This window comes from Aquila chrysaetos, chromosome 5 (assembly GCF_900496995.4).
Source record: "Aquila chrysaetos chrysaetos chromosome 5, bAquChr1.4, whole genome shotgun sequence".
Taxonomy (NCBI): domain Eukaryota; kingdom Metazoa; phylum Chordata; class Aves; order Accipitriformes; family Accipitridae; genus Aquila; species Aquila chrysaetos.
The window spans coordinates 25216834-25233771 of NC_044008.1; the positions used below are offsets into that span (position 1 = coordinate 25216834).

Sequence of the window (16938 nt, forward strand, 5' to 3'; positions counted from 1 at the left end):
ATGGTGATATTCACAGGTATAAGAACAATAAAATAAGAGATATTAAAATAAAATTTAAAAAAATCATTCAGAAATGTATGATGTAGTAGGAATTTTATGAAACTTTCAGAAGTTTTAGGCATAGTGAAAGAGTATCCTGTAGGTGAGTTTTATATCCCCCACAGAAGACACATGAGTTGATACCATTTTATTTTGTCAAGTAGATTACAGAACAACTAGAAGATTGAAATCCTTTAAGCAGTGCTGAAAGGAAATCTTGAGACACAATAGCCAAGAAAGTTTCTCCATGGATAATGGCAATGACATTGCATTTCAGTGTGCCATAGTGGAGAGAATGTTTTTAATGCAAATTTCAGCAACTTTTTACTTTTTATATCAAGGAATGTTTACCCAGTGTTTTGGTCTCAGTGATTTCATGGGAGCTTACATTTTTGCCACCTGATGATATGGTGCACAATGGTTAACATTGCCCTTAAGGACAAGATTAGTATGAAGGTTATTGTGAAGATAATTAATGCCTGTCAAATGTTTGTGTGTGTGTATACGTGTGTTTGTGTGTAATGATAAAAAGTTTGATGACAAAGTTCTTTTAGCTCTCATTGTTTAAAACTGGAAGGCGTGACAAAGTGTAATACAAACGCAACACGGTGCATACTTAAGTATTCTGCCAGATACTTATTCATGGTGAGAGGTTTGAAAACAAAGCTCCAAAATACTACTTTAAAAATTCAGAAAAGGAATTGTCAGTCCTGAAGTTATGAATTAATTAACACTTGTCTGCCTATTCTAAAAACTCAAAAAGTTGACAGGAGAAGGATGTCACTTGAGATACATGAGCTGTAATAAGCTGTTACAGGACAACAGGAACTGCTGCAGCCTGTAGAAAAGGAATTCGTAACATCACCTAGAGTCTGATGTGAATGCCAAGTCATTAAATGCAAGGAATGAGTAATAATTCTGTTTATATGATCTTGCATTTAAAAAGATAAACAAACTAAAAATAATTTTCTGTTTGATGCTTCAGAACTCAAAGGTTGCCATACTCGTAATGGTTTTAAATTTTCTTTAAGGGATGGCTTTTACTCAAAATGAAAATCAGCTTGTTTCTTGGGAAAGAAGGAATAAGCTCTGTTATACATAGTGTTTGCTATGCATTTGCAAAAAAAAAAAAAAAAAAAAAAAAAGCAGCCTCCTGATTTTTTAAAATGAGAATATACTTTTTCTTTTCCTATCTCTTTGAAAGGTACTGAGCGTACTCAATAGTTCTGACAGGTTATTTCTCCCACTGGTGTTATAAAGGTTGCACACTTGATTAGGGGTGATGCATCATATTCCTCTGCTTCGCTAGAGCTCCTGATATTAACAGGATGCAGGAACATGTTTCTGCAAATACTGAGATGAGAAGCTGATGGTCTTCAGCTTACATCATCTTTCAGATTATTAGAACTGAATGACACTATTGTAATATTTTTGGCTTAGTACTATCTGTTAGATTTATGCTTGCTTGGAGAGTCTTACTCAAATCCGTAATTTAACTTTCCTAATAACACAGAGGAGAATACATTGTGTTTTATATATGTGGCACAAGGACTATGTATAAGAAATTAACTTGATGGTTAATGTTATGATTAATTTTGGTTTTCAAGAAATAAAAGATGTGAAGAACGCTGCTTTTTAGAATGTTGTTACTTTCGAAATGCTGCTTCGTAATAATGGTAATTTGAACTCACTGAATGTTACGAAAGTCTCCCAAATAGCATGTTTAGAATATTTTAGAGTCTAAATGGATTCAAAAGTAGTGCTTATAATAAGAATGAAAGGAAGTTATGTTTCAGCAGCATTTAACTGCTAAATGTGTGACTGCGGGTAAGGATTTTATGAAGTAGTCATATTTAATTGTACTGACTATAAGTGGATAAACTTTCTGGATGCTAAATAAAAAAATATTTAACTGCTTGTGACTAGTTTTAATCTAAGATTAATGGTTAGCTAGTAAAACTATCAAGAAACTTACATAAATATTTTAAAAATCAAATATTCCGTGTATTTTTAATTTTTTTATATGTCTGCCACTGTAGATTAAACAAAAGGTTTGTGTCATATCACATGTGAACGGGACGTAGTATCTTACATTTATTATACTGTATTTGCAGCAAAGGTGCTTTGGAATTAATCTTCAATTTCTGCAATTTTTACTATAATTGGCTTTTATAAATGCTAATGATCAAAAAAATTGAGTTGGTAAGAAAGAGCATATTTTGGTTTTCTTCACTCAAGCAATATCACTGCTGGAGGGGCGATCTGTTGCATAATGCTACAGCAAATTATTTCAATAGGATGTTTCCAGCAGAGCACTGAGTAATATAAAAGTTTAGGTTCTTGTTTAATTGTACATGACTATTTGCAAGTGTCAACTTTTCCTTTTTGTTTAAAACTGTTAATTCAGAATGAACTAATGGAGGAGGAAATTTTATTTAACTCTTAATATGAAAGTCCTATTTGTAAGAAAATGAATGAGTTCATTTTGGAAATTTGCCTATTACAATAAGATTGAGCCAACTAGTTTATTAGATTTATGAAAGCTTTTTTAGTCATCTTTCAGATTGGAGGAGATGCAACAAGAATCTTAATTGCTTAGAAGTTTCCATTAAAGACTAGAAGATATTTTTGTATCAGCTCATTAAAGTTTTTATTTTATGACTTGCAGGTAGTGTTGTATCCAACATCCAATAGCCCAAAGTCACCTGATCTGCATAAAATGATAGTCCCCAAAAACAGCCAGGACAGTGACTTGAAAATTAAACTGGCGGTGAGAATGGATAAACCACCTCACATGAAGCACTGTGGGTAAGTGTCCATTTTCTGGCTGTTTGTATTTATTATTTTGTCCCATTGTGCCTGTGTTTAAACATATGTAGCTAAAAACATAAAGTTTGTAAAGCATTATAAAATGTGTACAACAGTTTCTATAGTATGGCATTGTGTTATATCCTCATTTGGTACATAAAGTTTTGATTAGTCAGGAATAACATTCATTTCAGATGTTCAGTGATGTGTAAAGACAGATGATGAGCTAACTCTGAAATGCAGAACTAAGACTACAGTGTCATTTAGAAACTGGGTTTGAATGTTACAATTTATAGCACTTTGGGGGAAAAAAGTTGGTATTTAGGAGAAACATATTTTTCCATTAAAACAGGATTATTTATATACCTGAATGTGATGGTACTGGCAACATAGTCTCCCCTTTTTGTTTCTCTGTCCACGGTACGGTATTTCTCTTGAAAGGAATTTATGTACGAATACCAGTTTAAGGATTTTTTTTCTGTCTAAGACTGAAACTATTTGGAATAGATTATTCATGAAGACGGCTCGCCTAGCCAACTGCCATTGCTATTCCTCATCCCAACTGCAAAAACAGGTAGTGTTGCTAACAGTAAGCAAAGCTGTATCTGTAGTTATAAAGCAATTACCAGGGCTCTTTTACATCCTTTTAACTTCTTCTGAAGTAAGTAGAAGTACATTTCAAAAAAAGAGGACTATTCAACATGTAAATATAGAATTAATGTAGTGGCCATACTGTTTAGATTTCTTTTTAATCTCCTCCTGTTAATATTCTGCTCATTGTATACAGACAGCAATTGCCAAAAATTCCTATATTCAATACTTTAAAAAAAAACCAAACAAACCAACCTTACTTAAGTTTTGGCAAACCTGTAATTGGTTGGCCTGAAATCTCCCAGCCCTCATTTTGGTTTGGGGAAACTTAGACACAAATGATCAGGACTGTAACAATGAGACTTGCTGCCTGGAGACCTGTGGCTGGTGACCAGGAGCTGCAAGGCAAGAGAGGGAAACCAGTCGTGGAGCTAACGGAAGAACTGGAGCTACTGTGCTTGGAGACTGGGGCTGAGATGAGAAAACTTAGAAGTAGGGCTTCAAATACATCAATAAGACAAATGGGATAACGTGGTAGGAGAGAGCAGGAAGACCAGGCTGACATGAGTAAGTTGGAGTGGAGAGGACCTAGGGAGGAGAGAAAAGTGCTTGTCTGTACTAAAGCATGATGCTCTCCTGTCAGTCCCCACCCCCTGCCCCATTCATTTGCGTTCACCAAACACCTCTGAAATCGGTTGGTAATTGTGGCACATCCTTGTCTAGATTCAGTCCACTAGCATGGTTTCAGTCTCCTGCTGCTGAAAGGTATTTAGCCAGTTGAAATAGTGAATGCTGCAGGGGTGGCATGGTGCTGCCTGCGTTCTTCAGTGTTTTGTCAAAAGGCAGCCATGGGGACAGGATGATGTCTAACTTGCACGTGGCCTGCTTCCATTGCATACTCCACGCTACAGCTACATCAGGGATGTTGTGCTCCTATGCACCTACGCCAACAGTTGACTGGGAGAAGTCCCCATTTTTGATCCAAGTCACTGATAATGTTGGGGTCATGCTGTCTGCAACCCCAGTAAGGGTGTTACATGCAACTTTGACCTGGGTCCAGCAACAAGGACAAGGCTCCAGTGCTTCCTCCCATTGTACTCCTGGGTTTCCCCAGAGGCTTTCTTGGCTGGGAGCTAGCTGTTCTTCTGGGGTCTTCAGAGGGTCTTCCTAACCCCCAGTTTTCTTTTCCATACTGGTTTATGTCACTAGTCTTCTTGTCTGAGCATTAAATGGATTGCCCAGTCAAATATTGCTTTCAATAATTTAATTCCATCATTATCATTATCCCTTTTATCTGCTGCTGCTGGTTACTTCCTCACATTGATTTTGAATCCTAATCTCCTGGAACACTTGTTTACTTCTTCATTTTACTTCAGGGTCACTGCTGTTACTATTCTCCAGGCAAATGTTGTTCTGCCCACCAAAAATGCTCAGGGTCAGTCATCGTTTCCCTTTCTTTATAGCCATTAGCTATAATGATTATTACCTACACATTTGTCTAGGAAAGCTAGAGCACTGAGGGAGGCCTGTATGGACTCCTCCACCATAAACATATGTGAAATTAAATAAAAGGTTAATAATTCCTCCAATAACCGTTGAAAAGGTTGATGAAATACTGTATGATGGCACTGGGGTTGCAATGAGAGGGAGGAAGGGTTTTTTTGGAGGGAAAAAAACACCTGCTGGAATAATTGTAATGTGTGCAGTCAGGAAACATTAATGTTATGAAAAGCTATCATCCAGGCACTCTCTGCAGCCTTCTCTTGACTTCCTCGATGAGTATAGGTATTAAGTGGTCGTTTGCTATTTTTTTCAAGAGGGATTCCCACCTGCTTCAACACACAGATTAAAGCTATTCTGGTTCCGAACTGATACTGTGTTATCAGAGAAATCCTCATTTGTGAAGAGGCTGGAAACACACAGTGGATTATGGACAGTATTATGGGAAGGCAAAGGAATTTTTTGCAGTTAAGGTAGTTCAGGGATGCCTGGAAGAACTGGCTTTTATCCCCATGTGTGCTGCAGAGAACGACCTGCCTGTAAGAGACTGAAACATTTCCACCTATAGTAACTGGTCGTATGTTATTTGTTTCCTGTGCCCAGTGTGATAAACTGGAATCTGATTTCATGGAGGTGCCCAACACTCACACCTACTAGCTGAAGTCTGTGGAAATGGGGCTGCAAATATACGTTGTGCTGTTAAGAGTTCAAATATCCTAAAAATTAGATCTTCATCTTAATATCTGAAGCCTAACATTTTTAGTACTTCAGTTCTGTTATGAAGTGAAAATAATACCACCTCCCAGTGTCATAGACATTTGAAGGTAAATCTTGGGAAGCAACTGGTAGAAAAGGTTCCTGCACACCTCACGAGCTGGGGGAAGTGGGGCATGGTCAATTCTCTAACACACGGCCAAAGGCTTATGCTCTGCCGGGCAGTGTTATTGCGGTGCCAGGCTCTGCAGCTCACTGGTGAACCTGCCTGAGGTAGAAAAGCAAATAACTCAATTCTGTCTGTCAAGCAGTGTTTGGGTAACATGCAATGAAACAGGCCATAGGAGAAAATAAAGTGTTGAAGAGCTGGAAGGCAGCTGCTGCTATCCTGAATAGTGAAAGGGGCTGGGAGGTTTTTGTTTATTTTATTTTAGTTTTGTTTACTTCGTTTGGGTTTTTTTGTTTGGTTTTGGTTTTTTAGTTTGTGGTCAGATATTTAAGCACAGTGTCATAGAGTACACAAAAGAGTGGGGAATAAAAGGATGAAAGAACGTGATCATCCTTGCTGCTGGAATTTCATCATGTTAGCAAGTTGTATTTTACAACCTTAATAACAGACTTCTAACGTAGTTAGTGTGATTATCTCAGTTAAGTTCTAATTCTTCAGTTTATTTTTCAGAAACACCTCATGAACCTCACACATTATTTGTCTCATAGGAGAAAAAGGCAATCTGTTGGCACTAGATAATGCCTTTCAGCTGAGAATCTCAAAATTTATTCAAAGTTGAATTAAAATTTTACCCCACAGCCAATTGCAGAAAGAGGGGCTTTGTTAGATTAATGATCTATCATGATTTAAAAAGATAATGTAATAAGAGACTGTTTTTTTCAGATACGGGAGTTACGCTCAAATATTTCAGTTTCTGCTGGGTCAGCAAAACCCACAGGCCCAAGCTAATTGTGGCTTTACAGTTTTACTCCTTCAGAAAAGTTTCTTCTGTTTAAGACTGACTTTACTTACTGACACAGTGGACATGCTGAAAGACTTGAAAACCTATCTCGCATTTATGTCTCAAGAATATTCAGTTTTACAAATTACACTGTCTTGTACTTAAACTGAGATTTTAATTCACAAGTAGTATTCTGGACTGCAGCACCTTCAGATCATGTTCCCTCTTTGGGTTTCCACAGCCTTGACAAATAATTATATTTCAAATAAAATTATAAACTTGGGATTTTTCTCATTATAAATTGTAACCTTCCTAAGAGCAAGAAATAAAAAACCTTATGACTCAACACTACTATGAATCTCAGTTTCATAGTATCAGTTCATTTGTACGTCTGTGAAAAAGAGGTAGCTTTGCTGACCACATTACTTTTACACTAGTGTTTTTGTTGACACATCCATACAGCTAATCTAGTGTTACTCCACTAATGCGATTTTTAAAAAAACACTTGATCAAAGAAACACTCTGTGATTTTTTCTATGCATTCTGTTACATGCTTAAAAAATAAGGAATACTCATATATGTTTTACAGTAAACATAATCCTATTATTCATTAGATAATTTTTTTTTTGTTCTTGCATGAAAGGCTCTTGAAGTACAAAACAACCCAAAGGATGTATAACCATCCTTTTCTATTTGAACCCTGTCAGTAGATTACAAGGGGAAGCATGCACAGCTAGAAATTCTGAATAATGACAAGGTAAATGTCATTCATTAATGGGGATTGTAGAACAGTTCTGATTATCAGCAATTCATTATACTTCAGATTCCTTTCTCATAATTTGTAATGTACTTGTTATCTTCTCATAGAATGTGGTAACCTTTTCGTTGTCTAAAATGCAGAGCACGTACAAGATATTTTTTTAATCTTCTTTATTAAGGTAGTAAAGCCAACATCCATACAACAGGAGGGGTTTTAATATTTCTATTCTGTTGCAATCTTGAATCTAAAACAAATCATCAGAGGAAATAAGCAAAATTTGACCTAAAAAATTTCTATAGAAAATGCTAAAAGCCTGTTTATTTCTGTTGAGTCAGAATAGCAGTGTTAGGGAGGTACTGTTTACTTTACAAGAAAGGCTCACTTGGCTGTCCTTAACTCATAATTAAATTAGGGTTGAAAACCCAAGCAGGACAGGTTAATCCACTCAAGATATGTGGGTTACTGTAAATATCTTTTGTAATGTGTGTTGGGGTTTTTAATGTGCCTTTGCCCATCCGCGTGCATTTAAAGCATGCATTATTTTTAAAAGTAGATTTTTGTCTCAGTTAAGTTGTATGTTAGCATAGCCTAGTGGTTACTAGAGGGTATTCTGTTGCTTCCAATCTAGAAATAAAAAAGGAATACTGAGATTTTTTCAAATAGCTTGCTTCAAAAGGATTAGTAGTGCTTAATGGTCATACTGAAAAGAGGAAAATAAATAATAACGTAAAATGAAATATTTGCAAATTGAACAGCCTGAACAGGACAGAATTACAGAGCAGTATTATTTGGGTTTGACTTCCGAAGTAAAAAATTTCAACATAGCTCTTGTCCAGAACTTTTTCCAAGATTTGAAAGGCCAAATTCATTCTTATAAGTTCTGTTCTGCTTTCTGCTATGACATGTTGCTTATAGAAATGTTATACCTTTAATTTGTTAAACTTTTGTGTTTGGAATATACATTCTACCAGCGCTTGAGTATGTACATGCCCAGATTTTCTTCCTGTTGCTCATCAGTAAAGCAATTATTTTCATGACTTTTTCGAACTTGGACTCTCCAAAATTGTAAGGAATCTGTGTGAAATCATTTTTCACTCACAACTTCTTTTGTATTATTACTACTATTTTATGGTTGTATTTTCAGAATATAAAGGTCACCGTGAATTTGCTAACCTTTTAAAGTTTTTTCTCTTGTGCACTTGGAATTGACTGAAATGTTCTTAGAAGAGCATTTATAAACAATAAATACAGCTACTGGTTCCTGTATGTGACTGACGTATCACATTTCTCCTCCTGCTGCTGTAGTTATAGAGCTAAAGGAAGTCTGTGAGCTGAATGCCCTGGTTAGCAGTCTTCCAACTTGCAGAATTAGAGGATAAGTAATTTTCCCCTCTCTTTTTTGCGATACTTGTCACCTATTGATAAAAGAGTTCTTTGGAGAGGAAGGCAAGTATAATTTTCTCTGTTTTATAGATGAGTGAGATGAAGCACAGGAATGAACAGAGATCACCCAAAGTCACAGGCAATTCAGTGACTGAGCTGAGGATAGCACTGGGGTCTGCTGGCTTCTCAGTGGGTAGGGCTGTAGTGTGTGACTGTCACCTGGATAAACCATCATCATAGCTACTAGTGAGCTCATAAGTCAGCTAAGAAGAGCCACGGGGACACTGAAGTTAGCCAGAACAATGATGGTGCCAGCTCTTACGTGCTGCTTGTCCATGGTCACCTAGCAAAGAAGGGCAGGAGGAAAAACAGAATTAGCTTTGTAACTTTAAGATGTGTAATCTGAAGGCTGATCTGAAGATGAGATCTGCTCCCAGTATTGTTATTTCAGAGAAATGTGCAAGGTCACCACATTGAAATTACAGATAAAGATGTCAGGAATACAATCACGCTTCTCTTAGCAAGTGCTGCGTGCTCCCAGTCACAGATATGCCTTTGTATTGCACATAGTGAATTTGAAACTGGTTTCAGACCTTTCTCTGAGCCAAAACACATAGATATGTTAGAATAATTCTAAATCGTTTGTTCTACCAGCACTAAAAAGATTATATAGAAACAAAATTTTGGCTAAGCTAAAATATCAAGTTTAGTTTCTCTTAGAACAAGTGGGTATACAGCTGCTTCAAAGTGAAGTGTTAGAAACCTGTATGTATCCAAAATCTTTGAAAATCCTTACTAATACTTGTTATGATATGGTAATATGTAGCATAGACTTCTTCAATTAGTAGTATTTTCCATGAGAGAAAAACAATAACTTCCTACATTAATTTTCAGCAGTTACTGAAAATACTTTTCTCATTAGTGAAGACAGTAACATTTTTCTCTTACAAAAGGGAAGGGGGCTATCTGAGAGACTCCTGATGCTCTTTTTCATTTCTTATCAACACGACGTAATTGCCTGAACCAAATGTTAAGTAGATAGTTATCTAACTAGAGCATTTCTTCTACATACATAAACTCTTCTGTATCTCTTTATAATATTTGATTTGTCTTTCCAAGCTTGTGCACAGCACATCTAGTTGTAACCATAAAGTCAGTGTATTAGCACCATCTAGCTTTCTGTTTGTTGCTATTGCACTTTTTGTTCCAGCTGAAAAAAGGGTAGCAGAGCACTGACTTCAGCTGCTGCTTCAAAGAGCGAGGTTCTCGCTGTCCTTTGGTAGAAGGCTTATTTTTCAGTTTGTGAATGTCAAGACTGGGAAGCGTAAGGAAAGTCAGACGGAGGAAACTGTTGAGTTTGTTTGAATTTTGCAAACTTTACATAACATCAGATAGTTTGGAATCCTTTTCTGATCATTTAGTCATATGGCCTCACTACAGCAGCCTAAAAATTTAGGTATTTAGGCTACGTCAGAGTTCTCTGAGTTTTCTCAAAGCCACTAGGTAGGGAGGAATACCTTAACAGGTTGGTTTATCAATGCTAAGACATTGGCTGTGGGGAAAAAAAAGGAAAGGTACTCTGGAGTTGGTAAGGTAAACTTTTCTCTATATATACTGCATTCAGAAGAAGTATAGATTATCTACTAAATTAAAATAAATGCCTAATCACTAGAGCACAAAGCTTTGGAAAGATGAATTACCAGAACAAGAGGTGGGCTTCAGTCATGTCATCTTTTTTCTTCTGCCTAATTCACAGTTTCTTAAATCTAAATTTGGGTCAGAGATAAACTATGCGTAGCTGCCTAAGTGATTTTTAAAAGCTAAGTCTCCTTCTATTTTCAATGAAACTTGGGCTACTTTGATAGATAGTAAGACAATTTCGCTACAGGTAACCATGCAGTTAGGAGAAATATCTTCACTTCTACTGCTATTTCTTGTTTTTCTGACTAGTTATAAATATTGATCTTTATAGATAAAATAGTGTCTGTGTTTATACTCTTATGAAGATGCATGAAATTAAATAGATATTTTATGAAATAAATGTCACTTCAGTTAATTCCTGTGAGGATTTTTTTTTGCACTGGTGTTAGTTTAGGGTTTGTGATGTCCTCTAACATATATATAGCTTGTTCTGTTTGGCAGCAGACATGCTTGATTTGTGTTTTTAACATCTGAAGTTTTGTTCAAAGCATTTTCTTATCCTATCATAAGAACAGTAAAGTTGTAAGAAATATGGGTGGAATATATCAGTGCTCTTTATCATTTCTGTTACAATTACTCCTAATTAGTCTCAAATATGTTTTTGAGGTAAATCTTTCTACAAATACCTGACAGAGATTGCCCACTGCCATTTGCAACGTCAGGCCTTCCAGTATTTTGAGATGACCTGTAATCCGTATGCAAATAGGAGGCCAGTAAACTACCTTTGTGCCATTGATGAAAAGATAATCCTCTGCTTACTCATTCCTTACGTGTGGGTAAAGGGTGCCTGCCATGAAGGAAAGCCTTGGTCTTCACCTGAGTCTTGATTCACTGACCATATAACCAAAAATGCTCCTATTTCCTGAGATTGTCTCAGTTGTTAACTTGTGAAATCTTGTTATAACATGTTGAAGCACTGTGGGATGAAGCAGTCTGCTGCAAGAGGATTCCATCACAGGTATTAAGTGTGTATGCAAGTCAGCTGGATCGAAGTAAAACTTAGTCGCTCCATCTAGCTATGATTTTATAGCGTGCACAGCTTTTCTTGTCTTTCCTGTTACTGGCAAATGGGACAATGTTTGCTGAGTGCAAAATAAGTCAAAATTAGCGCTCAAGTTGTCCTAAGAACCTCATTCTCATCTACTCATGTAGATGAACTCTTTCAAAGTGTTCCTTATAAGCTAATGGGGATGTCAGTAATATGGAAGACGAACAAAAGCAGGCATATCTAAAGGGAATTCTCTAGTAAAGAAACTTTATTTATGAAGCAAAATTGAGTTAGAGGTTTCTTTTTAATCTAACAAAATATTATTTTAGATATGACCATTTGAGGAGGTCATGGGACTTGTGGATGGGGGTGGGCAGGGAGAGATTATACTTTGCTAGCTCTCCACCCTGACCAAAAACTGACAATGTGGTGCCAGCGCCAGCACTGGAGAACTGTTGCGGTTGCCAACGTGGTCACAACACTTCTGATTTAGAGTTGGCTCATGCTCAGACTCAAAGCATGTGACCTCATATTTGCTTGCCTTATACAGAGGACCTTTGAGACACTGGGCAAAAGATTTCATTGTAGTCTCTGACAGGAAGGCATAAAGAAGCATCAGCGTTTCAGTTAAGTTTCATTGGCTTTGAAGACAGAAGTAAACTGCAAAGCTTCATTTTCCAATCCATATTCAACCTAGACCTAGCATGACAATCCAAAATCTTAGGACTGTTCAAGACAAGTGCAGTAGCTGTAGGTAGTTCTGCAGTGCTGAAGCAAGCTGTATTAATGCCAGTGCTTTACCCACCACTTGCAGAAGTTGTGTAGCTGATGAAATAGGCTTTGGTTGAATTTCAAACACAGTTGACTGTTGAAGAAAAAAGGGGTTTCAGTAAAAAATGTGAGCAGCAACAGGAGTATACAGTGCAGCAAATATCACTTGTATGCAGGAATGTCTGCTCTTCTTTTTACACCAAGGTATGCCAAAATGTCATCTGACATCCAGCACCACATATTTATATGTGTAGAGCGTATTTTCTCTGCTCAGTGAATGATCCTTCAGAACAATATGTCAGAAACTGCTATGAAAAGTATCCTGGCTGCAAACTTCAGAATACTTCATGAAATGTAGTCATTGCTGAATACCTTGAACTGGAAAGGACTGGCATTGCTGATCTGTAACTTAAATACTCTTCCTGCTGCATGAAGTTAACATGATTCTTTTGAACCATAAGAGCTTTTTACTAAAACTTAGGAAGAGGAGATTATCTTTCTTTTCAACAGTAACTCTCAGACAGTTGCTGACTCCAAAGATCCAAGACCCTGAAGACAAGCCTGTGAGCATCCCTTTCTGCAAGACAAGACTCATAAATCCCAGCACAGAGTAAACCCAAGTGTTTCAAGAACTTCTGACACATGGAATGAGATTACTGAGAAACTAACACAAAATTTGAAAACTAAACCAGTGACTTTACAGTTCAGCAGAAATATTGGGCAAATTTTGGACCATAATTAACTAACATTTTTAAATTTGGGTCCATTAGCAATGGTGTATATTTTTTGTTTAGTCAGAGGGTCAAAAGTGTCATTGATGTAGCTATAATTATCTTATATTTCTTGCTAAATTCTGACAAACCTGTCCTCATTTTTACATTCATAAGGCAACATGTGTTTGTATATACTAAGGTAAAAATTTCCTCTGTACGTTATAAGCAGCATGATAGAATGGCTTGATTTTTAATTCACTTTTAGTGATGTATGGATGTCTTACTATTATTATTCCAAGGTGTCTCATAGCAGTATTTTCTGTTATGCTAGTCTAAATTGTGCTAAACTCTAGTATTTCATTGTGCTAAATGAATGCTAGCATTTTGCCACGGAGAATATTGCTAATGTGTTAACTGTCTTCATTTAAATGATTTTAATACTATACACTTTTGCAAAATCAATTGACTGTAATCACTTTTTAAAAATGAAAATTGAACTTCATAAAAAATGACACATTAAAATTACATTAATGATTGATTAGATAATGATGATGGGTTAATACAAAATTACTATGGAAGGAAGAAGCAAAAGTGTTTATCCTGCTGCTAGATCCTTAGAGAACAGATTATAGCTATGAGCCCGATTTTCAGTGCTTCCCACAGTAATTGCTTCTGAGGAGGCATGGGGAATCTTGAAGACCTTAATGATACGCCACTGCCACTTTAATTGCTAAGAGAAGCCAAGAGAATCCTAATTGCCAAGAGAAGCATTACTAATTAAGGTGTCATTTTTCATTCATTCCATAGTAATTAATCTGAAATATTTGTAAAAGCTGAGATACAAATTTAGATCCAAACTCACTTAGCTTAACCACAACAGACTTTATGTGAAAAAGATCTATGGGTTAAGCAAGATTAATAGTCAGAAAACTTAAAATACAATTTTTTTCTTAAAAAAAAATCTTGCTTTGTTTTTACTCATAACTTTTTAAAACATGAAGTAAAAGAATGGAGAACAGATTTAAGAATCTGTTCTCATGAATATGTAATTTATATTTAAATCGTGATTCTACTCTCACATTAAAAAAATCATTAAAACTGTTTTTTATATTTCACTGAAAAGCTACATGCTTCTGAAAATGTTAAGATGGGTTTTCTTTAGGTCTGTGGTGAGCAAAATGATGCAAGTTCAGTTGTGTATGTATTGTCTTTAGATCATAACTTTAACAACACATGTTCAATATCATCGTGCCTTCACTAGGATTGAGTATGCATAATTGATTAGGTATGGAGAATCCCCATATCAGTACTGCATGTGTGTCACATCATACTTTGGTTCATCTTTGCTAAAATCCTTATTGAGCCTCACAAAATAATCAGTTGGAGTGAGCTGGTCCTGTTGGCGTTGATCTGTTTCCTGCATACTGATTTTTGTACCTTGTTCTCTCCTCAGCATTATTTAATGCAGTTATGTCACAGTCTCACTGGGTCCTAAACTCTTTTTCTTTTGGCATGGATTATCTCTTATGGTTTACCTTAATGGTGCCTTGCATTCAGATGTAAATGCCAGCTTTTTTCTTCTTACCATGTGAGATCTCAGAACCTATGACCGAGCATCTCAGTGACCCGTAGAATAGCTAGGTAGACTTTTCTAGTCTATACTATCAAATTTCTATCTGCAATTCTCAACTTTAAATCTCTCCTCATCTAAACTTCCTGATCCTCGTGTGCATGTCTGAGGGGGAAAAAAGAAGTGAAAAAAACCTTGGCAGCAATTTTCAGTTTATCACTTTAGAGAAGAGGTCACTTTCAGACCATGAAGATGGTGGTGAGCTGTGCTGCAGCACCACTGAAGACTTGTCATCATAGTTTATGTGACTGACTCCTAATTCATGGCTACTCTACTTGAACAAATTTGAATGCAGCATCACTGCGTGAGAGAGACTGGTTGACTGAGTACCTTCTAGCCACAGCCCTTGTTGCAGCAGTGGGATGAGATTAAACCCTATGCCCAGATGGCAGATTGCATGTGATGATCCTGCCATGGAGAGAGAAGACTTAAAGGATGAATAATGCAATGAGTAGTAACCCGGACTTGGCTAGCTGAGGCACTTACGAAGGATTTTTAGCCACTGATGGCTACCAAAATTATGCTGCCCAGTACAAAGAGATGGAAATCTGGAAGACCTGAACTGTGCTTGGCATGTGCCTCTTTCTTGACTACAAAGGGAACCAAGTGTGAAGTGTGCCCAAACAGGTCTGTAAAGCGACTCAGTGGTTGCTGAGGACATGACGATCACCTTATATGTGTTTCTGCGGATTTAGTTCACTCTGTGTCTGGTCTTGTCCTAGACTGACTGCCCTTTAGTGGCTGGAATATGTGAGATGCACTAGCTGAGTACCACATCTGATTTCATTTCATGCAAGAGGAGTCTAGTTCATGTGCTCTGAATCAGTTCTGCAATGTGAACCAAGTACTGCAACTGGGGGCGATGGAGAGATTCTCTTCAAAAGCACACACCTTATTCAGACTAAGTTACCAAAGTAGATGCATCCTTTTTTGTTTAGGTACTTCATTCAAGTACCTAAAAGTAGCTGGGCAAAACTGGGCAACAGCTTCTACTGATGGTCATGTCAGAGGTTCAAGCAAGGGTTCAATCCTGAAAATACATGAAATACATGCTCCTCTGAAACCTTACATTTGTGCTTGTAAATGTTTGCTTTATTGGATTATTTAAAAATATGAAGAATAAAATCTGAACAGTCTTGCCTGTTACTGGAAATGCTCAGATCACAACTTCAGAAGGCTGTTAATGTGTAAAAAGGAATTTTTCTGTATTTTCATTAAAAATAACAAAGCTGGTGGTAACTTAGAAGGCCAAATGATGAACTAAAATTTAACTGAAAATAGACCATAGGTTCATTAAATTGTGGGTGAGGAATTGAGAAAATCTAAAGTTTGGCGTGATTTGTAACTGGCTTTTGTTCTAAACCACTAAGTAATAACTTTGGTTTAAGTTTAATTTACTTATAAGTTGTTTTCATATTCAAGATAAGAAGAATGGATGGGTTGACCATTCAGTGCTTTGTGGATTGAAGGTAGTATTAAAAAAATGTTATGCTGTAGACAAATATGTCTTATTAGGTCCTCACATGGAAGATGATGATCTGAGCAGTTTAGTCGCTACATGTACCTGAAGTGAAATATAGGCAGGTAATTTTTTTTCTTATGCATCATTTGTCTTACTAAAATGAGAGCATAGAGTAGGCTGCTTATTTTTACTACAATAAATGATGAACAGTTTAAATTTTATTACATCAGAGGTGTTCTAAAATCTGCAGTAATAAGTTCAGAGCAGTGGGAATTTCCTAGTAAGTCTACACTCTAATTGAGGAGACTCTGGTCTGACTTGAATGGTCAGGTTGGCTTCTGTAGCTTAAATTTCTTCATGCTATTGTTACACAGTTCCCATAGCTTTGGGAAAGTACCATTCAGAACAACATCTGACTTATAGTTTTGCTTAAAACTTGAGAAAAAAATTATTATTCTGTAAATACATCCAAAATATTGCTGACAGTATCTTTAGAATGAAATCACATGCAAGTATCCCTGCTTCATAACCTATTCCAAAATTATATATAGTAGAATATATATATTTATTTTGTATTATTTTTTTAATCATAATTTTTAACTTTTTTGCTATCTGAGTTCCTTTCAAAAGTTGTCTGGAAACTTCCCTTACGTGCATGAGTCTGTAGTAATGAAGATGTAACTGATTGTGATATTCATAACATTATTACTGTACATAGTCACCTAAGCAATATTCTCATTTTCCCAGACTGTGGCACCAAACATCATTGAAATAATTGTTTTAGATTTTGTTTATATTGCTTTTTGCTACTACAAATCAGCACAGTACACATATCATGCAGGTAAAAGATGCAGTTTATTTGTTAGCCTTTCTTGTCAGGTGATCTGACTTGTTTCTTGGTACCATACACTAATCTGTGACATAGAAT

The 16938-nt window shown here is 36.4% G+C and overlaps 1 protein-coding gene across 22 annotated transcripts in view; it reads left to right on the forward strand.

Moving 5' to 3' along the window:
• CADPS2 (calcium dependent secretion activator 2) overlaps nucleotides 1-16938 on the forward strand; it is a 322654-nt gene that overhangs the window by 168565 nt on the left and 137151 nt on the right. For all 22 annotated transcript variants that reach the window (XM_030014988.2, XM_030014991.2, XM_030014990.2 and 19 more), the window contains exon 8: nucleotides 2708-2847. In XM_030014988.2, the coding sequence (XP_029870848.1) occupies nucleotides 2708-2847 (140 nt within the window). The remainder of the gene's footprint in view (nucleotides 1-2707; nucleotides 2848-16938) is intronic.